Source organism: Phascolarctos cinereus, unplaced genomic scaffold (genome assembly GCF_003287225.1).
Source record: "Phascolarctos cinereus isolate Bilbo 61053 unplaced genomic scaffold, phaCin_HiC Scaffold_4;HRSCAF=312, whole genome shotgun sequence".
Taxonomy (NCBI): Eukaryota; Metazoa; Chordata; class Mammalia; order Diprotodontia; family Phascolarctidae; genus Phascolarctos; species Phascolarctos cinereus.
In genome coordinates this window covers 570,472,136-570,497,644 of record NW_027555847.1, presented here as the reverse complement: position 1 = coordinate 570,497,644, position 25,509 = coordinate 570,472,136, and the positions used below count along the sequence as shown (strand labels likewise).

Below are 25,509 nucleotides of genomic sequence, written 5' to 3'. Positions count from 1 at the left end.
ACTAACTGCCTTTGTCTTGAGTATTTTTGGAAGACTCAATCGCCCAATACTTTGTTTTTTATTCTGGGCACAGAAAAGAGGATTAATAAACACTTTGTGAACTGAGTTGAGCAGGGCCACCTGATGCCATCAGCCTAGTTCAGGTCCTTATTACCTTTCATTTGCACTAGTAAAATAGCCTCCTAATTGGTCTCCCTTCCTCCAGGCTCTGCCCACTCCAGTCTATCTTCCATACTGATGCCAAAGTATATACATACAAAGCATCTACTATATAACACATATTACATATAAAAATGTTTCATATAATGTTACATAAAATAGCCTGGTTATACACACACATATAAAACATATGTGTTACATACAACACTTATATTTTGCAAACATTAGCCAGTCACTTAGCATTTATTAAGTACCCACTATGCGCCAGTCACTGTGCTAAGTGAGGAGACACAAAGAAAGACAAAAGATCGTTCCTTTTCTCAAGGAGCTGACCATCTAATGGGGAGAAAACACAAGAACAACTAGGTACAAACAAGGTATACACAGGAAAAAATTGGATGTAATCTCAGAGGGAAGGTATTAATTAAGGAGGACTGGGAGAAGCTCCTTGCAGAAGGCAGGAATTTAGCTGAGACTTAAAGGAAGCCAGGGAAGACAGAATGGACATGGAGATGAGGAGGGGGAGAATTGGAAGGAGAGGGGGAGACATCTGGAGTCTGGAGATGGAGTATCAAGGGTGAGGAACTGCATGGAGGTAGGTGTCAATGAATAAAAGCGTATATGAGGAGTAAAGCGTAAGAAGAGATAGGAAGGGGTCAGGTTATGAAGGACTCTGAAAGTCAAATGGAGGATTTTATATTTGATCCTGGAGAGACTAGGGAGATGCTGGAGTGTAATGAATAGGAAGGAAGGTGATGTGGTCAGACCGACATTTAAGGAAGATCAAACTGACAGCAATATCAAGGGTGACAAACACAAATATTTTACATATGATAGTTATATGCTATAGCCATAGCATTTTCCGCACAACATTCCTGCATAGTGCAGATATCATAAGGCATATCATGGGCAGCAGGTAGAGTACTGGACACGGGGTCGGGAAGATCTGAGTTCAAATCCAGCCTCAGACACTAAGTAGTTGTCGACCCTGGGCAAGTTACTTAAGTTTGGTTTGCTTCAGTTTCTTCATTTATAAAATGGGGATAATAATAGCACCTAACTTCCAGGTTGTTATGAGGATCACAAGAAATGATAATTGTAAAGTGCTTAGCAGAGTATCTAGCACTCAGTAAATGCTATATAAATGTTAGCTATTATCATCATCTTCAATTTAAAAGAAACTGAGGCTCTGAAAGAAAAAAAAATGAATTGCTCATGGTTGGTCCATTGTCAGTATCTGAGGCAAGACACAAACCCAGGGCTCTTGACATCATGAGGCTTTTTGGAGATAACAATAGAATTAGACTTTGAAGGACAGTTGGGATACCCTTTAGAGGACAAAGATATTCTAGGCAAAAGTGACACAGACAAAAAGACAAGCACAAACACAAATTTGCAATTAATCAATCAGAGCATATTTCCTGAGTACATAACACATACAGGGAGGGCACTATGTGGAAGACAAGAGACGAAGTATCTTTTGTTCTCATGGAGCTTGCAGACCAGATGAGACAAACCTGTATGAAAGGATAAATGAGAGATACCACAAGGAAGGGTACAATTAGTTGCTAAATGAATGGAGCAGACAGTAGGGCTGCTGATGGAGCTCAAAGCTGACAGAGTGGTCGATAATCAATTGCATTAAAGGATGTTCAGCACCTAGCATATAGCACTACAGTCCAACTAGGGCTTGTCAAAAAAGTAAAGAATTTTTACAGCCAGAATAGATCAATCAATCAATCACTCAACAAACATTTTAGGCACCTACTATGTGCTAAGTGCCTAGGATATGAATTTGAAATAAAAAGTAAAACAATCCATACTCTCAAGTAGCTTCCATTCTAATTGGGGGTAGGTTGGTGGGCATATACAAACATATACAGAATAAACATAGAGAGAATAAATACAAAGTAGTTGAATACAAGGTGGTTTGGGAGGTAGGGCACACTAGTAGTTTCAGAAAATGTTTCACGTAGGAGGTGACTTGAGCTGAGTTCTGAAGGAAAATCACTTTCTTGGCAGTGTGAGGGTGGAGTAGAATAGTGAGACCAATTAAGAGGTCATTGCAATAATCTAGCTGAGAGGAAATAAGGGCCTAAACTAAGGTGACAGCTGTATAAAGAGATGAGGGGTCTGATAAGAGAGATGTGAAGGCAGAAACAGCAAGATTTGGCAAATGATTAGATATATAGGGTAGGAGAGAGTAACAAGTTGAGGATGAAGATGTGGCTACAAACCTGGGAGACTAGAAGGATAAGTGGTGTTTTCAATAAGAATAAGGAAGTCTGAAAGAGAGGTGGGTGTAGGTGAAAGTCTAGTGGGTTCTGTTTTGGAAATGTTGAGTTAGAGATGTTTCTATGGCATCTAGGCAATCACTTGGTGATGCAGAACTGAATCTGAGGGGAGACTGAGGCTGGATATATATAGCTATGTGATGGTAAATGTGAATTTACAAGGTCACCAAGTAAGAGAGCATAGAGAAAAGTGAAAAGAGGATGCAAGATAGAACTTTAAGGCATGTCCACAGATGGGTGGTATGATATGGCTAAAGAGCCAGAAAAATAGATTGAGGAGTAATTAGATAGGTAGGAGAAGAGTAGAGAAGCAGTAGAGAGTAGGGTCAGAGAGGAGATAGCACACAGGAGGAGAGGGTGGTCAACAGTGTTAAATGCATATGGGTTGAGAAGGATAAGGACTGAGGAAAGACCAGGAGGGAGAATATTAAGGAGGGATATAGGAGATATATTTAGGCAATGTAAAAGCAAAATATATCAATAAAATTTTATTAAAAAAACAAACACAAAAGAGATCATTGCTAACTTTGGAGAGACCAGTTTCATTTGAGTGACGAGGTTGGAAGTCAGAACGGATCTTAGTGATCATAGAACTATAGACGAAGAGTTGAAAGGAACCACGGAGGCCCAGTGAGTTCAATCCTTTCCTTGTAGAGATGAGAAAACTGAGGCCCAGGGAGGTTAGGTGACTTGTCTGTGTTGTATCCTGTTGTCTTCCAGTACAACTCTCCTAATTAATGAGGTTTTTGATTAAGCTGATTGTTACTTCAAGCACTTAATATGGATTAGATCTTCCCTTTTAAGCTAATCAGGAGCTTACTGAAAATATTTCAACACTTGAACAAAGTTTCATTAGCACTATTGATCCAGATACACTGTGATTTTGCTTAGTGTTTAAGAGACTACTATCCTGGGCTCTTCAAAGTATGATCTCAAGGTGAGCTCTGACGCTCAGTTTAAATTTGCTGGGTGCCCTCTACAAACTGGCCGCCCCTAATGGTGACAAAAGGGTGTGGCACAAAAATCTTAAACTGAATAGGAGCTAGACCCCTAAGTATGCTTTACTGGGCTCTTTTTGCCTTGCTCTGGAACTATAATCAAATCAACATTATCAATGCTTCTGTTGTCAATCCAATGCCCTATGGATCCACTCACCAGCTTAAACCAAAACACTTCTCTTTGGCTACCACTGTCCTGCATGTGTTGTCACCACCTGTTAAAATGTAAGCTCCCTGATGGCTGGTTCTGTCTACTTTTGTATTTGTATCCCCTTAATACATGCCTTTTCACCTACTAATTAAATAATTAATTGATTATTCTTAAATGTTTATCAACTGATGGGGGAAGTAAGAGGTTTCTTTCTTCCTTCACTTTTTTATTTTTTTCCCTCTCTCCTTTCCTTCCTTCATGCTTGCCTTTAACCCTTTCGCTAGAATTATTCTCCTTACCAAGCCACTGGGCCTAGAGACTAGACCACAGACCCCACTCTGCTATTTATTTCTCTGATGACAGCATCCTATCATTTTACACCCAAGAAAACCGAACCTCACATAACTTGTATGACCTAAATATTCGAGGATGGTAAAACAAACAAAAAACAAACAAACCACTTTTCATGATCACATTTCTCAAAGCTTCTTACTATGATTATTTAGGAGAATTAATGTTGGAGTGGGAGAAGGAAAGGGCTGTCATTTTTAATATATGATCAGCTGGCTTTGCTAAATTATTTGTTGCAAGGCCAGCCAAGGAGGGCTGTGTATATGTGTGTGTGTGTGTGTGTGTGTGTGTGTGTGTGTGTGTGTGTGTAAACTCCCATTTTAATTTCACTTGAATGTTTGAGAAAATTACGGAATTTTAGGCTGGAGGGAATTCTAAGTGACTACTGAGACTGTTTGTTGCTCTCCCTATTAGAATGTCAGCTCCTTGTGGGTAGACTGTTTTCCTAAGACCCCTACATGTTCACAACAAAAACTACTGAGAAGTAAGACATTCCTCAGGCTTTTTTTTTTGGGGGGGGTAGCAGCTTGGAATATGGATGGTGTGAGAAGTACGAGGTTCCCTTGCTCTTAGAGGTAAGCCTGCAGGATACTGTCATTAAAGAGATAAATGGGGAGAATGGGAACCACAGTCTAGTCTCTTTTTCTTTGTTTGTCTCTACAAGTGTATAAATGTATTTTTCCCACACATAATATACACTACACACTGCAACAAATAACAGTGAGGCTGGACGAAGATGAATGCTTTTTATCTATGGCCTGACTTTTCCCATCCCATTTCAGAACTCAGCATTTGTTCTGCCAGCACATCCTCGGCTGCCTCACAAGAGGCATCAGAAATGATACTCTAGGGGCAACTAGGTGGCGTGGTGGATAGAGCACCGGCCCTGAAGTCAGGAGGACCTGAGTTCAAATCCGGCCTCAGACCAAACACTTGATACTTACTAGCTGTGTGACCTTGGGCAAGTCACTTAACCCCAATTGCCTAAAAAAGCAAAAAAAAAAAAAAGAAATGATACTCTATACTACCCTGTTAGAGATCAGAGCTAGATTATATGTAGATAAGTATTGATATTTATTCTATTGTGTGCTTTTTTTCAACATTGATAAAGATTTTTAAAGTATTTTTTCTTTTAGTTGAAGAAAAAAAAGCCAAACCATGCAATATAATACAAGCACCACTTACCAGGCCCCTTCTTGAAGAGATCTGTGGTGACTGTGCTTTTCAATATGGTACTTAACAGGGAATGCTGTCCTACTAGTATAGGATGCAGTTGTGACATCCATGAATACCATGGAACCTGAAAAAAATTAAGAACTGTTTCATGTGTTTATGTATTGACCTGATTCGATAGTGAGCTCCTTGAGCGGGGTGGGCCCAGAGGTATCCTCCGGAGTGTCTTGCACATGGCAAGTGCTCATTGAATACCTACTGACTGAGCTGTATCTGCAGTAAGGCTTTAAGGAAGTGCATCTAAATGATGGCAGCCTCCTCTGACAGCCATAATCTATCTAGGGTACGGCCTGACCTTGATGAGAACATGTCCAGATTGTCCATATCTGTTGTGTCCTTTCTTTGTGATAAATTTGAACTCTGATCATTTATTTTCTCATTTTCTGCCTTTTTATAAAGTAGGCACAGGATCAGAGGTTTAGATCTGGAAGACACCTTAGAGGCCATCAAGTCTAACACACTCATTTTACAGATGAAAAAACTGAGGCATAAAGAGGTTAAGAGACTTGCACAACTGTAAATGTAATATAAAACAATCTATGATAAGTGAATGAGTGAGATGAGCATAAAGTTTTATGTGAGATCCCCAGGTTCATGTGCTTGCTTGGGAGGGTGGGGCTGGGGGGTGGGAGGAGGTGTGCACCTGAGGGGAAGGGAAGAAAGATAAAGTGCTACTGGCTGGGAGGATGGGGAAGACTTCGTGGAGGAGGTGGTATTTGAATTCGTTCCAAAGGATGGGAAAAGAAGCTAGTAAATGTCTGACAGAGGATCTGAATCCAGGTCTTTCTGACTCCAAGTTCACTGCCATGCTACCTTTCTGAGGTTTTCCTCCCAATGAGATGATCCTTTCCTGTTCATTTAACTGGATTCTATTCACGTCCTGCTGTTTTCTTAATGGTGATTTAGAAATCTCCTATTAATCATACATAAGCCCAGCTGTGCAGTGTTCCCAAAACAGGTCACATACTGCAATGACAAACTCCAAGAGACTGTCCACTTTTTTTTTTTAAAGTACTCAAGCACTCTTCCAACAACTGGCCATTGCTTGGGACTTCAAAGCTTTATGATTATGGGGAGGTTTTTTGTTTTTGTTTTTGTCATGGAATTTTACACACACACATATACAGATACAAACATTTTTATGGAAAAATCCAGGGAGGCTACCACATTTACAAAATGCAGCTGCTCAAAGTGTAACACTGAAGGTGAGAATTCGAGGCACCCCGGGATAGTTTCCGTTTTACAGAGCTCTTTTTCCTGAGGATTCATTTATTGTCTGGTTTCAGTGCTGATGAAGATACAGTAGTCAGTCACCACGAATTTACCTAGAAGTGCATCCATTTCCTCAGAGTCTCTGGCAGGCTAATCAAGTAGAGGAAGCTTACAAAAGGATTACAGAAAAGACACAGACACAGATATAACACTCTGTGGTTTTAGCTGCCTCCTGTGAAGGATGAATAGAAAGCAGACATACATGACCAATTCCCCCCACATACGTGTAAGCAGTTTCCATTTTCCATTACCTGACCCTTAACATCTCTGCTCCTTTCTCTTCCAAACAAGGAGCCAGTCTCATTTCTGCAGCTAGGCATTAAAAATAGGAATACAGTGAAGTGAGGCTTTTACCCCCAGGAGGAATCCACACAGCCCAGTATAATAACCCTAAAAGCCCCAGTTTTCACTTGTCAGCAGAAAGCTATCCTGTACCCTACTAGTCTGGACAACCTCAAAAAACTTCCCCCACTTTTAGATTCATAAAAAAACTCATCCTACCCAGCTCACATAACTTACTTCTTCTCTCTTCTGATCCACTAAGCCCAGTTTGCAAGTAAGAAGTGATAATTACTGATTCTCTTTTGGCTAAAGTGTGATCAAAATCTCCATAATAGGAAAAAAATCAACTAAATAAGAAGGCCTGGAGCTAATGTAAAGCTCTGATTGAATTGCTAAAAATAAGAAATAGGGTTTTATGACTTTACTTGGAAGAGTCAGAAGTCATCTTGCCTAATTATGTCTTACAGGACCTTATGGAAGAGATTTGAGATGTCCCTACTTAAAGCCACACAGTCATCAGACCTATCCCCTATGCAAGTTAACAACACATTTAACAAACATGTATTAAGCTCCTCCTGTATCAAGTTAACAACACATTTAACAAACATGTATTAAGCTCCTCCTGTATGCATAGCACCACATCAAGCTGTAGAAGAGAAAGACTTTAAATTAGACATAGTTTCTGCCCTAAGGGAGCTTATAGGCCAGGATGAAATGGCATACTCACAACTGTAAACGTAATATAAAACAACCTATGAAAAGTGAATATGTGAGATGAGAGTAAAGTTTTATGCGAGATCTCCGGGTTTACATGTTTGCTGGGAGTGGGTGGGGGGGTTGTGCATCAGAGGGAAAGGGAAGAGGGATAAATTGCTACTGGCTGGGAGGATGGGGAAGACTTCCCTGGAAGAGGTGGTATTTGAACTGGCTTCAAAGGATGGGAAAAGAATTCAAAAGCTGGTGTGGAGATGGAGCTATGTAGAATGTAATCTCTTTGGGGAGAGGGACTGCATTTCTTAAATCTTTGTATCCTGAGAGCCTAGCACAGTCTCTACATGTTGATAGACATTTTTTTGAATTGTATTGCGGGGGAAGGACAGAAAAAAACACTGCACCATGTCCAGGTAGGCCTGACTATCAGGGACTACTTAATTAATGTCACAGGACAATGAGCTAAAAACAGAATGCAAAGAATGACCCAATGAGTTGGCTGCTTCGCTAGAATGTAAGCTCCTTGAGGGCAGTGACTTCCCTCCCTTCATTTCTCTGTGTCCCCAGGCCTTAGCAAAGTGTCTAACACATACTACGTGCTTAATAAATGCTTACTGGTCAACTGATTGATTGATATTACATTTTACAAGAAAGGAATTAAGAATGGTAACAAGAGATGGAAGCGTTGTGGTATAGTCAGTCAATAAGCAGTATCAAGTGCCTACTAGGTGCTAGGAACTGTGGTAAGCCCTGGGGATACCAAGAAAGGCAAAAGACCATCCTGCCTTCAAAGAGCTCACAATATAATGGAAAGAGTATTGAATTTGGAATCACTATTTGGGTTTGAACCTTGGCTCTGACATTCATTAGCTCTCGACCTTTTAAAAATGTCTTATTAATTTTTTTATACCCGTGCCTCCTAACATTTCCCCCCACCACACTCCCCAGACTCTAACAAAGAAAACAACCAATAGAACAATCAAGACTGACTATGTATGCAACCTTCTGTACCCCTAGGCTACCACTTCTTTATTGAGAGAAGGGAGAGAGCTTTTATGAATGGCCCTATGGAATCAAGTCTGGTTATTGAATTTAATCTGATTTTTGATGTCTTTTATAATGTTCTCATTTACATAATCATAGTCATTGTGTAACATCCATTGTTCTGCTGGTTCTGTTTTGCTTTTTCTTGCAATGTTTCTCTGAATTGCCCATATTTGCCATTTCTTATGGTCCAATAATACTGTTATATTTGCACACCACAAGTTGTTCAGTCATTCCCCAACCAATAGGCACTTAACTTTGTTTCTACTTTTGCTTTCTTAACTTTGACAAGTTACTTTCCCTCCTTTTTGGCTCTCTGTTTTTTTCATATCTAAAATGAACTCTTCTTTAGCCATAAAGAACTAGGATTAGGATTAAATTGACAGTGCTAATCACATAAATTGAACAGTCCCTCAAAAGACAATGTACATAGTTTACATTAAAAATTATTTTTGTTTTAGAAAGCAAAATATTCTATATATTCTATAGAAGACATTCAGTAGCTGGCCAAGAATTCTAATGTAGGCATACTACATAACTAGCTGTGTTTGGGGGCTGAAAAGTAGGAAGGTCAATTGTGAGTGATGGATTTGGAGTTAGGAGACCTAGTTTTTTCTTATGTTGCCTCTGTTGCTTATTGTCTGGGTAAGCAGAGGCAAGACACTTCAACATCCTCCATGCTGTGGTCAACAACTTCATGAATGGGTATAGCAGAAATAAAATAAAATAAATAAAAATCATCAGTTGGTGGTTGCTCATCAGAGATCATGAGCATATCTCAACTTAACTAGCTAGGATAGTTTTTGCATTGTCTTCCATTGCCTGGCCTTCACTCTGAGCTTTTCTGATTCAGTTGTACCTACTACACTGTGGTAGACAGACAAAAGGTGTGGTCCACGGAACCCTGAGGTTTCCCAACACCTTTTCAAGGGGTTCATGAAGTCCAAACTATCTTCATAATAATAGTAATTTGTTATTTGCCCATTACATTACTTCTTCCTTTTCCAACTACATATTTGTGTGAGGTTGGATTTTTTTTACATACAGTATTTTAACAAAACAACATATCACAAAAGCAGATGGGAGAAATCCAGACATTTTCTGTTAAGCCAGACATCAAGGAGATTTGGGGGGAAAAGCAAAATAATGCTACTCTTTTCACTGAACTTTTTCTTAAAAATAATCATTTTTTTCCATAAAAACATATTCTGTTAATACAATGGGTTTATTATTATCTTAAAATTAATTAAATATTTAAAAATTTATTGGTTTAATTTCAACTATGGTGAATAAAGGTCTTTGGGGTCTTTAATAATTTTTAGGAGTGTAAAGAGGTCCTGAGACCTAAAATTTTGAGAATTGCTGACCTGGAGCTTATGATCTGAGGGTTACGTTTGGCGGAGAGGGGTGAGGGAGTAGAGGGAAAAAACTTCCCACCAATTGGTGATATGGATACAAACAGCTACTTCTGCTGTTATGCTGTATTCACTGTACTCTTGTTAAGCTGGTCTTTTAGTACAGCTCTTTGGACCATTAATCCCCTTGGCTAAATTTTTCTATGGCTCTTGCTCTATAACCCTCACCTTCTCCTAAGCTGTTTCATAAACTAAAGATTTCTTGTATTTGCTACAATGTATTCTTTTCTCCTCCTCTGAATGACACCTCAAAACCTTGATCTATGTAACCCCTTCAACAGTGCCTGGCTCAGAGTAAGCATTTTTAATAAATGTTCATTCATTTGGTATGATTTTTTTAGTAACGTAAAATAATTTTTATTAGGCAGTTACGTGAATTTTGGGGGGACAATTACTAATTATGTGCTATTTGGCACTGAGTTCACAAGATTTTGACATATTCTTTAATTCTTCATTATGAGACAACACTTTCTTTACAATTTGATCTGTTTCTTATTTAAAACACAGAGCTTGAGAGTAACTGAAAGATCTACTACAGTTTCCTCATTTGATTAAGAAATCAAGGCTGAGTTCTTCAGTTATTGCATCTATGTGTCGATTTTGCTTGTGACTGGTTAAACCCATCAGACGGTGTCTTGAGAGCTGGGATCCCAGCAGGTATTCATGTTCTCAACAATACTTGTTGCCTCTTATAAGTTGTCAGTTTTCCTTTAAAGATAAAGAACATCTCCGGGGTTAAAAACCCTCTCTTTATCTAATATGGCGGTTGGAGAAAGATTTTTAGCAAAAACAACTAACTGCTTTTAAGGCGCTTAAAGATAATCAGAGACATGCTTCCTTCCTTCTTTTCAAATTAAAATCACACATTGTCTCCTTTCATTAGTTAACATTTACTGAGGGCTCCGGTGCACCTGTCCTATCAGCAGCCGCCACAGGCACGGCTTCCCTCTGCTGTCTTGAGGGTTGTCAAAAGGGCACAATTTTGTTTACGTGCTGCTCTCCTTGGTTTCTGACCCTATCGTAGTATTAAAAGGGCTAAGTTCCAACCAAGCACCAGGCTTTGGTTGAAAGTAGGATGAAACAGTAAAAAGAGGGATGATTGTGGAGTGAGTCAAATAGCATTTATTAAGAGCCTGGGGAAGGAAGAGGAAGGAAAAGGGAATTTATATAGCACTTACTACACGCCAGGCACTGTGATAAAGGTTTTTTTTTTTTTAATATTATCTCATTTGATCCTGTGAGGATGGGTGCTATTATCATCCCTATTTTTTAGCTGAGGAAAACTGAGGCAAATAGAGGAGAAATAACTTGCCCAGGGTCATGTAATTATTAAGGGTAGGAGGCTGGATTTGAACTCAGGTCTTCCTGACTCAAGGCTCAGCAGCTCTATCCATTGTACCACCTAGCCATTTTAACATAGCAATTCTGCAGGCAAGGTGCTAAGCACTAGGGATACGAAGAAAGGCAAAAAAAACCACCCCTTCTTTCAAAGAGCTCAGTCTAATGGCAGAGAGAATGTGCAAACAACTCAGTATAAACGAGATATATAATACAGGTATAATTTCAGAGGGAAAGCACTAGAATTAAGGACAGGGGAAGGGCTTCTCGCAGAAGTGAGACTTTAGCTCAGACTTGAAGAAAGCCAGGAGGTAGAAATGAGGAGGGAGAAAGTCCCAGGTGTGGGAGACAGATAGTGAAAACGGCCAGAGTTGGAGAATGCTCGGGAGTCAGGGGCATTTGGTGTAAAATAAATCCTGGGTTTCTGACTCCCAAACCAGTGCTTTTGGCACTATACACTCCTACTTCTAACCAAGGTATTTAGTTAGAACTTAGTCACAGCCTCTGCAGATCTTGGTTTCCTTATCTGTAAAATTAAGAGGTCTCATGAGAAGTTCTCTGAGGTTCCTTCTAGTTCTACACACCAAGCTTTCTACATTCTTAAGCCTTTATTTTGGGTGGGGGCATTCTTCCCTCCCAGCTCCCACTCTATAATCAGAAAGCACAAAAGCTTACAAAGGGCCAGTATTCAAAGCTTGACTGTTTATTTGAACTGAAGTACATTAAGCTGAGGGAAGATTTCATGTGAAGAACTGACACTCTCAATGCACAATGAGGGCAGCATGAAAGTGTGAAAAGTAGCCTCTTATTTATCTCTTCATCAGATCAAGAGGCTGCTCCTAGTCACTTAATCCATTGATGTTTCTGTTTTTATAGTGAACACCTGTTGAAAGTACTTCATGGATAAAAACAGGGGGTGTTTTTGCTGATTTGTAAAATATAAGCTTCTTCAGGGCAGGGAGTCTTTAATTTTGTTTTTATATCCTCAGAATTTGTTACACAGTGGTGTGCATGGTCAGTCAACTGAACAACCTACTAGGAGGTGTTTAATAAATCCTTGTTATTATTTACAGAAAACTGTATTTTAAAAAATCCCCCAAGGGGCAGCTAGGTGGCTCAGTGGATAGAGCACTGGCCCTGAAGTCAGGAGGACCTGAGTTTAAATCCAGTCTCACAGCAAACACTTGACACTTACTAGCTGTGTGACCCTGGGCAAGTCACTTAACCCCAACTGCCTAAAAAAACAAACAAAAATCCCCCCAAACAAGAGTTTTGAGTCAAGATTTGAAAGGCTTACTTGATAAAAACTTTAAAGCTGCCTCTGTCCGGACTGTGTGCACTTTGAATTTGTATAGTATTTAATATAGGCATCGCTGGTTAGGTGTCTGGCATACATTCAACATACTTGGAGGATCTATGGTGGGTACTCCACTAATGAAGATTCCTGTCTTTCCACATCTGAGCAGATGGTTTCTGTGAGCTACTATGGTTAAAATAATTCATCAATTTGTGGCCAACCCTCTGGTGATGACATTGTGAACTTGGCTAGGCCAGCAGACAAGGAGGTGTCTCTACACTATCATGAATCTTCCAATAGAACTTCATTTGAGGTATTATATACTACACTGTAGTGTGCTTGTGTGTTTTGCGTGTGTGTGTGTGTGTGTTTTGCGTGTGTGTGTGTGTGTGTGTGTGTGTGTGTGTGTGTGTGTGTTTTCCTCTACAGGCCTTACTTCTAAAATAAGAATGGGTGCAATAACAGATTCTCTATGGCATTGAATAAATCATGCATACCATCTAGCACAGGGAAGTACCATGTAATGGAATCAGTGTTGGACAGCTCTGGATCTGAGAGGCTGACCTCTGACACTTGCTAGCTATTTAACTTTGGGCAAATCATTTATATTCTCTAAGCCTGAGGTTCCTCATCTATAAAATAGGAATGGGTACCATACTATCTACTTGCTAGGGGTCGATAACAAGCTGCAAAGAGATAATGTATATGAAAGTACTCTGTAAGGTGCAGAGCAAAACAAATGCAATATTAATATTATTAGGCACAATTGTATAGTTGGTGAATTTATAAGATAGCAATGCTTATGCAGAGTTAAAAGCAGAGAAAAGAAAAATGACATTTTTAATTAGCCTTATCATTTTTGTTAAACTCTGATCAAAACCTGACATCCATCCATCCATCCATCCATCTATCTTTCTATCTATCTGGAACATATAAATCCCTTTCTAATATATGTTTATCTAATATATATTTGTAAATATATATTTAACATATATGCACATATATATATGTATATATTTACAATCAAACACACAGAGAATCTCCCATTATGCCCCTCTTTGTTATAGAGATAAGGTCTATAGGGGAAAATGCACACATACATACTCACATAGAAATAATACAAGGTAGTACATGTATATACATGAGTCACTATATTTTTTAAAGAAGGAAAAAAGTATAAAGACATAATCTTAAACCTTTATCACCCCCATAGTCTCACATGTTATCTTTACTTTCAAAGCAGATTTCAGAAAGATCAATGGTTCAGGCTCTAAATTAGACTGTGAACTCCTTGAGGAGAAGGATTTTCTTTTGCCTTGCTTTATTCCTACAGTGGTTAGCACAGTGCCTGGCACATAGGAGGCACTTAATAAATTCTTACCGATAAACTGAAAATTAGATTAGATGTTTTCCTTATCAGTAATAGGATGCTTGCAGAGCTGTGATGTTCTGGGTTTAGAGTTCTTGATTTTGTCGTGAGAAAAATGTGGACTGTGAACTTTTTAGAGTGCAGGGACTACTTCTGTAAACAGGTGAAGAAGATAACTTGTAAATTAATTAATTAATTCTGATGCTTACAGCTGCTATCCTTTACAGGACTTTGAGTGTCATTTTTTCTTTCTTTTTTTTTTTTTTGGTGAAGCAATCAAGGTTAAGTGACTTGCCCAGGGTCACACAGTTGAGTGTCATTTTTTAATAACACTTATTGCCTGTAGCAAAGAAGGTCCATAAACTCCTTTCCATGGATAGATTCAGTAGGTCTGTGAATCTGCATGGTGAAAAACTTAGATCTTAATTTTTCACTAAGCTCTAATTGAAATGCAGCATTTCTTTCAATTATGAATGTAGGTAACAAACCATTATTTTTCATAGGGGTCCACAGGTTTTACCTGACTGCCCAAGTGATCTTTATCACAAAAGGGTGTAAGAATTTCAGTTCTAATGTGAAGTGTGTTAACTATAAAGAAAAGAATAATTAATCATCATAAAATGGAGCTCAGAAAGTGTTTTAAAAGAATAAAGAAATGTTTCATTTTATTTATAATGTTTCTTGTTACTGGTCATTATATGATGGAAAGGGCACTGGGTCTGGAGTCAAAAGACCTCAGTTTAAGCTCTGACATGAATTTTGTGACCTCCATTTACTTCATCTGTCAAATGGGGATACTTTATAATGATACTTTCATCTGCTCCCTCTCAGTGTTATTGTGAGGATCAGATGAAGAAATGTGCATAAAGCACCACATAAATGTAAGCTACAGTTAGTTCAGTATTTCAACAACTCTGCGATGTCACTGAGGCAGGTAGTCCTTCCTCTTGTGCTGACTGCAGCCAGTCTATTTGACATTCTTCCTTTTTTTTTTTTAAAGGCAATTGGGGTTAAGTAACTTGATCAGGTTCACACAGCTAGTCAGCGTCAAGTGTTTGGTCTGAGGCTGGATTTGAACTCAGGTCCTCCTGACTTCAGGGCCAGCGCTCTATCCACTGTGGCCAACTCTGCCCCTATTTGACATTATTCTTAACCACAATTTCAGGCTTAACTTGTTGCCTATCAATACTGCCTATCTCAAAGATTCAGCAAATTTCAAAGCTAAACTTTTACTGACCTGAAGCTGCCTGGGAAAGCAAAAGGCCCATTTCCCCAATATTATTACTTTACTGATGTGCTATATGGAATTGTGACCTGGAACATCACTGCCTCTGAAGATCTAAAAACGAGTATCACAGAGGGCAAAGGAGAGGCACAGGTGTGTGTGTGTGTGTGTGTGTGTGTGTGTGTGAGTGTGTGTGTGTGTGTGTGTGTGTGTATGAGTGTGTGTGTGTGTGTGTGTGTGTGTGTGTGTGTGTGTGTGTGTGTGATATAACCAGTGAGGAACTATAAAGGTAAAGAGAGAGAAAGTAAATTAGTAAGCAATTGTACCACAGGAAGAAAAGGTGAGCTAGTAAGAGTGAAGAATGACAGGGAGACAGCTAGGTATCCTAGATGTTGGAAAATGCAAGGAAGGTCTCCAATACATTGGCTGAACCTCCTGTGGTTAACTTGTAGAAGAATTTAATCAAGAACTGCAGAGGCTGGCAGACAGGGATGGGCTGTGAAATAATACATCAGTAGTTTTCAAAGTATGGTTCAAGGAACTCAGGAGGGCCCCAAGGCACTTTTTTTTAGGGTCCATGAGGTTAAAACTATGTTCGTAATAATACTAAAATGTTATCTGCTTATTAAAATACTTTTTCTTTTTCCAACTATCTCTGTGAGGTTAGAATTTCTTCATACACTTTAACCAAAACAATTTATCTCTAACAGATTGAATGCAGAAGCAGATAGGAAAATCTGGCTGCCTTCTATTAAACCAGACGTTAAAGAGATTTGAAAAAATATGTAAAACAATGGCATTCTTCTCAGTAAATTTTTTTTTGTTTTGGAAAATAGAGATTTTTTTCATAAGATATGTTATTTATGTTAATGTAATGGGCTTATTTAAAATAAATATTGTCAATAGTTCAAATTTCTAACACAGTAAATATTGATATATGTAACTCACATAAACAAAAGTTCTTTAGAGTCCTTGATAATTTTTAATAGTTTGAAGGGGTCCTAGGACCATCAAGCTTGAGAACCATACAGCCTGTGAGATTGCAGATGCTTTTGAATATTCTTATTCATGTTTCCCCACAAATATGTCAGAGAATTTCCCCAACTCCTTGGAGACCTTCCTCTAATTTAAAAAAAATTTTTACGCCTATCAATGTGACAATATGAAATAAATAAGTTATTATTATTATTGTTATTATCATCATCATCATCATCACCACCACCTATAAGTTATTAGTAGTTGGGAATTTTATTACAAAGTCCTTATAAAACATAAATTAGCCTAATAGTAACAGCTCATATTTACATGGTGTTTCAGCAAATACAAAAGCACTGTGCCTGAAATGGCCCTTGGAGAGAGGAAATGCAATTATCATCATCACCCTTTCATGAAAGAGGAAAGTGAAGGCTGAGTAAGGTTTAGTTACTTGCCCAAGATCTCACATAGCCCATTTACTAGAGCCAAGATAATGAAAATCCCCTCATTACTCCCCCAAAAGGAAACCCATATTAGAGTCTCTGCTTTACACATGGAGACAAAGAGATGTTTAACTCTTCCAAAGGCACAAAGCAAGCTCATGGAAAACTCAGGATTAGAACTCACAGCTACCTCTGTGCTAAATAGGCAGAGCCTGTGTATAGCTTGTATCTTTCCCTCCTTTAATTTCATGTAAGATTTTCACAGCGATTTCATAGGGTGTGTTCTAAGTTTTATTCTGAAATGACAAAGTATGATATAAAACATAAAGAGTGGAGAAAATGGTAGTCTCAGTAAATTTTGTAATAGAGGCAAAATAACAGCTTTCTTTGAGCTATTTAACAGTTTTGTTCAAATGGCAAATGGCGCAAACTTCTTTCATAGCTTCTAAATTGATTTTTCTAAAAAACAGATATAGGTGTTTTTGTGTACTTTAGAACAACCCAATTCTTCCTGAGAAAAATTCACTTAGAGAAAAATTCATTTGGTTTTCTATTGTAGCACCATTTCCATCTGAATGGGGAATCAATTGAATCGAGCAGCTATCATAGGAGAGGAATGCTTCTGACTCAGAAACATTCAACCCCGCTCCCCCTCCCCCCCAAGTACAACTGCATCAGACAGTAAGTGACTCCAACCCCATCTCATCAATTGTAGGCTTCATCATTTTAAACCAATCATCCTTTGTGGAACCTCCCTCTGCAGCTGTGCTGGGGTTTGAATTGCCGGTAGGGCAGCTGCACAAGTGAAGTTACTAGTTTAAGGAGTCAGAGGCGAGGGTGGGACAGGGGAAGAGTTGGCACAAATGACCTGGCCTGGGGCAGTCCAGAACAGGCAGTATCATTACTTGTTGATTACTTTTAACATCAATTATAAAAATAGGGGCTTTCAAAAGGAATAACAATGATAGACAAAATGCTGTCATCTCCGTAAATCTGTAAGATTTGTAAGTTATATAAGAAATTCAACATAGACTGTAATCAAAGAACTTCTAATTACATGCTAAGAACAGAATATATTTTAATGTAATTCTTAACTCTCTATTTCATGTTAAATGCATATACAATTCTGAATAATAGCTTGTGAATTGTGCTATGAATTGAGCATTCCCCACTCTATATGAATATTTGTTTCTGTGCTTTGTCAGTATGACATTGCTGTCTGATCTCATCATATGCAGTTGCAACTTTCCTGAATTAATTTTTTAAAAACAGCTTTTCATTTAAAAAGCTGCAATTTTGGAATTTTGGGTACATATTATTTATGATGATAAAATATATACTTTGAGAACAACAGATCTATATATTTGGAGAAAACTTGTGTATAAGCAAGATTTCAAATGCATTTGAATATTAAATTTTTATTCTTTAGTCATAAAGGTTACGTGAGCTATATGTATTTTGACCAAAAATACATTAAAAAATATATTTGTTTTTCTTAGTTTTAAAATAAAAATATTTCATGTCAAAAGTATAAAAATTAATATCCCAGGGAAAAATAAAAATAAAGTGAATTTTGTGAGGACTGTAGTTAATTTTTAAAATGTTGCACGAGTATTATAATTTGTGGAAAGTTGCAATTTGTGACATTGCATTTTGCAAGCATTTACTGCAGAATGTGATATAAATAATTTTTACTTATTTGTTTTTATGTGTTAGACAACTTTATTTTTAAGTGTTCTGTAGGAATAAATGTTTTCTACAGCTAATGTGGAAATGTTTTGTATGATTTCATATGTATAATGGGAATTGTATTTCTTGCCTTCTCAATGGGTAGGAGAGAGGGGAGAAGGAGGGAAAGAATTCAGAACTGAAAATTAAAGTCAAAATTAAAAAATGACCTGAAGTGTAAAAAAAATAATAATTTTTTTATTTACTAGGAAGAGCATGTTGTTTGTGCATGCATGCATGTGTGCATGCATTTGTGTGTGTTTGTGCATGTGCGTGTGTGTGTGGTGTGTGTGTGTGTGTGTGTGTGTGTATCAATACAAATCTTGGGTAAAATTTTTTTGGCCAATCTATTGTAGTATTGTCTTGTCATGTCTCCTCTCTCCTCTCTTCCACTGTTGCTGGGAGAGGCTCCCCAGCTTTTTTCATAGAGGCTGAACCCATACACAGTGGCCCTGAGAATAACCTAGAGATGCCTTACTTTCCAACAGCAAAGGCCTTTGGGGTTGCAAAGGTACAATGTTCCCAAGATATCTGATTCTCAATCCCCTCTGTGGCAATGCTCTTGGATTATTTACTTGCAGCCTAAGTGTAACAAGGGACTGACCTAGGACAGCAGAGGCTTTTTGGTGAGCCTGCTTCTGGAAGTGCCCAGTGCTATGGAATGGAGGTCCTAGCTCTCCACTTCAAAGGTTAAGGTATTTGGTAACTTTCCTATCTACTTGCATGCAGCATGGTGAGCTGAACTGGAATTGGGAATGCATACAAAATGCCCCAAAGGAGAAATCTGTTCTTTCCTTCCTACTGGATGTGTAGTGTTAACGACAACTCTGAGCTCTGGAGGGCCAGGAGTTGAAAATAGGAGGGCATCCTTCATCCTACAGGGTCAGCCCAGGAGCTCATTGCCCCCCAGATAAGGAGACACGGCCTCCTCCTTTTGTGTATTTCCTTTTGTGTAGGGCCTTGTGAGACTTTGACAGGTTGGTGATACAGATGTCCAGGACCTAGAGACCACACCAGAACTGCAAGGTAGCTAAGCCCATGAACCAGTGAAGTTCAGGCAGAATGATTTGAGGGAATCCAGCCCAGAAATGAATCCAGCCAGGCCACAAGGGAATGACTCTCCTTAGTGGCTATGGGGGCACTCAGAAGTGAACTGGGGCACTCTGTGTGTGTGTGTGTGTGTGTGTGTATGTGTGTGAAATGCTTTTAGCAACTGCTTCAAGTGTGAGCCCATTCACCTTCAGGGAATGAGGTAGTGGAGAGGAAAGCACACCCCTGGGGCAAACAGGGGTGGGGAAGGGGGAGAGATGTTTTTGTGCCCTGGTTCTTCTATCTTAGTAAATATTTCATGGTAACTTGTTATCAGTGATATTAACTGGCCTGGTTAGATGAGATTTAAGAAATAATTGGATCTCCCAAGTGATATTAGGGGGAACACACTGGAATAGGGGCTCTAGCCAATACATTATAAGAACCCCACTGACTCTTAGGTAACACTAAGAACCCTGAGAGGGAGACTATAGCCAGAACTCTGGTGATCTAACCCTCTAGTGTTTAATTGAATGTTGGAATAAGTATCAAATGGACAAGAGAAGTCTTAAAAGTCCTTGCTGGCATATTTTTATAACTGTGAACAAAAAACAATGTGTTAGTGCTTTGGACTTGGGAAGTCAAATGTCCTAAAATTCTGCTCCCCAAACAAACATATTATCAAACAGATATTATCTGAGTCACCGAGCTTTTTTGAAGCGTACCAGGACAGATTCAAAAGAGAAACTTAAATAGATCTGGAGCTTACAAACCAAAAGAGGTTGTCTAAAAATACAAAAAACTTATTTAAAAACCTCATTATTTTTAACCCTTGTGTTTGGAGAATAAACATTCCAACCACAGAGCTACAAAAGAGAACCAGTCAGTGAGTATTCTACTAAGTGCTCTTCATGTTCAGGGGTTTTTTAGGAGCTCCAGGGACAGGGCACTAAGACAGAAAAAGGAGGCACCAGCTCTGCCTTCAGAACTAACGCTTGTTGAGATCAAACAAACTTTACTGATCTATCAGTGTGGTAACTAAGACACAGAATCTTTCAGCTATAGATGTGTAGATACATAAACAGGCATCAGGTGTCTGGGTAGGTGGGAAGGAAGGATGATGGATGCAGGAGGGAGTCTGGAAAGACTTTATGGAAGAGAGTCTGAACCAGAGTCCAGCAACTTCAGGATGCAGCATAGCAATGAAAGGGAATGTTTGGTTAGAATGTTTAAAGCTCTATGTATAAGCCGTGAGGTTGTTAGCTTTAAAATGTTGTTATAAGATGTTTGTTCTGGCAGAGATCTTGACTTTGAGAAGATAAGTTTTTCTAGTGTAAACTGAGCTTTTTTTTTTTAAAGGTGTAAGGTCTGTCAAAGAAAATAGTTTTAAAAAGTTTTCAAGTTAATTAGGGGAGGTCCAGGTTTGTAAATAAAGTTCTGATGAGAAAGGAACAGGGAGATTTGCAGTGAAGGCACAGAGGGAAGCCAGTGAGATATGAGATAAAAGGAACCTATATGGCAGGCTGTTAGCTCTGTTTTCTCCTTGAAGGAGAGTCAGAGAGAACTACTAATACAGATGCTCCTAACTGATAAGGAAGCTGGACAGATGAACTAAGTATTTCTTTTTTATTTAGATATTGTAATTTTAATCAGGGAGAATAAACTATCTTTCCATGGCTGTTTGAAGAAAAGTTTGAAGTGGATAAAAGGAAACAGACAATATTTTGAGGCCAACTTTACTTCAAGTCCTCAACCTGAAATTCTGGAGCTACACAACAATACCTGGGGAGATTTGCCTGAAAGAATAAAATTTAGGATGAATTAGAATAAAGCATCCTCCTCTTTTTTTGTTTAATCAGTGCTTTTGTTTTTAAACTTCATTCTTTTTACGAAAAATTTTATTGATGTGTTTTGTTTTTACATTACATAGACTTACACATTACTCCCATTTTCTAAGAGGTCTCTTGTAACAAAGTAAAAGTTAAGTAAAATTAATAATATAGTGACCTTATCTGAAAGCACATGCAACATTCCCTTCTTCCTCTCTGTATTACTAGTGAGTCCAATGTATTTCTACATTAAACTCTGTGTGTGTGTGTATGTGTGTATGTGTTCTGTCCTCTTCTGAGTTTAGATAAAAGAGTAGTTCAAGTGACCCACCACCTTCCATTTTTGCATAAAATCCTTTTCTCTTGATATCTCTCCACCTCCACTACCTAGAACATTCCTTTGAAACAGATTTAAAGAGAAAACAATTCAGCAAAACTGACCAACTTTAGTATTCCACACCTATGGTTCCCTTACCTCCTCCTCTCCAATGAAAGGGGGGAAGTGGTTTTAGAAGGGAACATTTTATTATGTCTGGGAATGCTACCAAAGTTCTGTTAAGCCATGACTGAGGACAGTTAAGGATTCATAAGAAATTTACCTAATTGTACCTTAAATTTTTCCTCTAAAAGTTTGCACAATACGCTTCATCTTTAAAACCAGTACCTGTTAATATTAAGTGGAAGTATTTATATTAACAGTTATATTTTAAGGGCTGGGGAACAGGGGAAGCATGTTTTATCTGCATCCCAGACAAACCTCACCTATAGCATGAGCTTTTTGTTCAGACTCCAAACAGCCATGTAACTGTGGCCCTGCTGTCACCTGGTGTCAGCAGACTTAAATGTAGGATAAAATAGGATGCCTCTTCAAATCTGAATCTGCAAAGCTAAACATATAAAATGACTACGAAGTTTGAGAATCCCAGGGGAATGCATGCAGCTCTTCTAGGAAGGTGCTGCTCTCTATCATCATTAGTTATCTCTAAGGCCAGTAAAAGAACATCAATAGAATGGGCATGGTTTGGCATGGCAATGAGATCCTGCCCCAGCTCTATTTGTGAAGTAGAATGGGGGGTGAGGAAGAGAAAGGGAAAAGCTTGGCTTAATCGAGTACATGGAAATGGGAGATGAAAACTGGAGCAACTGGGGGAGAGAAAGGGAGTCTGAATTGTACCACAAACCCTCAGAACTGTTGCCATGTCCAGGATGGGTGAGGAAAGCACATCCGAATGTGGATTCTTGGAACCAATTCAATATTGCGCATGCAGGGAAGTGAGTTCTAAGGCCATGAGAGGCAGGGGGTTCTGGCTGTGTTCCAGCTAGGAGAGTTGTGGGCTCACGGTCCAGTGCTCACCCCCAAAGAACAAGCAGCCTGTTGGGAACTGGGATTAGTAAGACACAAATACTTAATTGCCAAAATTGTGAGTCTCCAGTTGTCTCTGAATGGGAAGAAGGAGAGTATGAGAAAGGCAAATGGAACCAGAATATGAAGGTGAAAGTATTTAGCACAGTAGATTCACATGACAAGTGATTAATAAAGATACATTAAATTTGTTGGATTAATAGCCAGTGAAAAGAAGTGAATGTGTGCACGCGCACGCATGTGTGTGTGTGTGTGTGGGCAGGGTAAGAGCAGGGACAGAGTAGGTGGTGCAGTGGATAGAATACCAGGCCTGGAGTCAGAAAGTCTTGAATTTAAATCCAGCCTCAGACAGTCACTAGCTATGTTTCCCTGAGCAACTCACTTAACTGCTGTCTGTTTCAGTTTCCCCATCTGTTAAATGGGGATAATAATAGCACCTATCCCCTAGGGCTGTTGTGAGGATAAAATGAGATAATATTTATATTGTGCTTTGCAAACCTTTAAATGTAAATGAATGCTAGGTATTGTTATTCTTCTTATAAAAATCCTTAGTATTATGAAATAGTAAATAACAAAAGCAAAAACCATAACAAGGTATATGGTCTCAACAACAGGACTTATACTCTTGATGAGGTTCATCTGGGATGGAGATAAGCAAGCTTTTCTTGTTCCTCACTTCTCCAAACTCCAAACTATAACTCTATTCATATTCACATTAACATTTTGACAAATAATTTCCACAGCTATGAGGTTTATAAAACTCTTCAGAAAACACAACCACCCTGCCAATTACGGAGCCTTAGTATCATCTACATCTTACAGATAAAGTTAGGGATCAGAGAAGTTAAACAACCTCACCAAGGTAACACAACTAGTTACGTGTCAGACCTTGGATTGGTCCGGACTCCCAAGTCCAGAGTTCTTATTACTATTACATCAGGCTGCCTCATGTAGTCAGAGAATAACACAGATGTTGAAAAACAAAAAATAAACCAAGAAGTTACTTTTCTTTAAGATACCAAGTCAGAGTTGGACAAAGCAAGCCACTTAAATTTGGAAATATCATCTTCTCTTAAGAAATGATACAGATTTAGGAAAGGAAATGGGCATGTTACAGAATGATTAAAAATATCAAGGGATGCTTTGCTGAGCACCTTTGGGAAAGCATTATTAATGCAATGACGTGGTCAATGAAATACAAAGATATGGGTTATGACATTTAAAGCATTTCCTTTCAGACTGGGGATGAGGCAGAGGGAGGGGGAGGAATATGTCTGGGTTTCGGAGGGCTGGAGAGGTAAGAGAAGAGAGAAAAGGGGGAGGCAGGAAGGTAGCTGAACTGGAGAAATAAAAGCACTGCGGTAGGCTCTCGGCACAATCATGTTAGTCCTGCTGAGCACAATTACAACAGCACTGACAGTACTTGCTTCATTCTGACCTTACTGAATGAGCTCTGAAAAACAACAGCAACAAACCCACAGTCATAGTTCACCAAACCCGAGGTTCAGCAGGGAATTTATTAGAAAATTTTAATATAAGCTTTAATTTCATCCAAAGGTCAGATCCATTACAATATTGTGGGAAACCACAGGTCTATGCTTCCATCACTCTTGTCTCCAGTTCCTCTTATTAAGAGTATATCAGAACTCCTGCTGGTTAGTACTTCATCACCCACATCAAAAATTGTCTCCACAGAGGTGGCACTGTATTCTCCATCCATGACTAGATCCATTATTCAGAATATATAAGGGTGCCAAACTTGAACAAGTTTAAAAGACAGACATTAAATATTTAAACAGTAGAAGGGAAAAAAACAAGAACCAAGCAAGAAAAAAAAATTCAAATGCTAACAGGATCATAGAATAGTTTAAATATGAATTGCACCTCAGTTTTCTTGTATGTAAAGTGGGGATAATAATACTTATGCCACTATCTGTCATAGGCTGCTAGGAGGAAAGCTGCTTTGCAAGCCTTGAAGTGCTACTAAAATGTGAACTATCGTTATGTAAATGTGCATTATCATTACTGCTTTTCAGGACCTCATCCTTGGCGATATTTAAAAAATAAGAGAACCACAGGAGTAAGATGACAACCTGTTCTTTGCACACCATTTTGTACTTGACCCACCAAGCCTGCCAAAAACATGGCTGTACTGGCACCCGATGAAGGGTGACGGCTGCTGTAATGATGTCCTCCTCAAACAGTGGCGGTTTGCATCATGTCCAGTATCCTGGTAGGCTGCGGAAGTTTTCAGTTCCTATGGGCTAAAGATAAATTCCAATCGATTGACTGAGACATGGAAGGTTACCAATCCTCCAGAGGCATTCTACCTCAAGTCTGTATGAAAAATTTAACCAGGGCCATTTGTTTAGAAAAGGAACTGAACAGACAGAAGTTTGATGGTAGGAACAATATTGGACCACATTTTCTAAAGTAACAATAGTATATACTGTAATAGCTCTAGCTAATAGTATCTACTCTAACACTGCAGCTTTGACCAAGAATTAATTACTCCAGTTGACGGTAAGCTATGAGGTATTTTCATTCTGTCTCAATGCTTAGTTCTGCGCCTTTGTGATTAAAGTTCTTAATAAGTATGTGTTACATGAATGGATGAATGAATAGGTACTCTAAGAGAAAGTACTTAAAAAAGAGAAAGGAAAGGATTGTACGTCATTTTAACTTTGTACGCTCTACCTCAAGTGAATGCTTTGATTTCATTCTTCCAGATTTCATCTTCTGAGTACTATATCTGGCATTTTCTCCCCATGGACAGATGAATAAATGAAATAAATGAATGAATACAATTTATTAAGTGCTTACTAGGTGCCAAGCATTATGCTAAGAACTAGGGAACAAACAGAAAGAATAAGGCATAATTACATAATTTCCTTGGGACTCCATGGTGTCAAGCATCCAATGGACATCCAATGAACAATAAGAGTTGACAGTGAAGACGTTCCTATGAGGATGCATATCAGTAGCTTGTGTATTTCTTTGTTT

At 38.6% G+C, this 25,509-nt stretch overlaps 1 protein-coding gene across 4 annotated transcripts in view; it reads right to left on the bottom strand.

Annotated features, from left to right (window-relative positions):
- Window positions 1-25,509, bottom strand: part of LYRM4 (LYR motif containing 4) — a 214,112-nt gene that overhangs the window by 95,695 nt on the left and 92,908 nt on the right. Inside the window, exon 3 of one of the 4 annotated variants that reach the window (XM_020973823.2) lies at window positions 5,139-5,253. The exons of the other annotated variants lie outside the window; for them this stretch is intronic. Coding sequence (XP_020829482.1) covers window positions 5,139-5,253 — 115 coding nt within the window. The remainder of the gene's footprint in view (window positions 1-5,138; window positions 5,254-25,509) is intronic. 4 annotated transcript variants of the gene reach the window in all.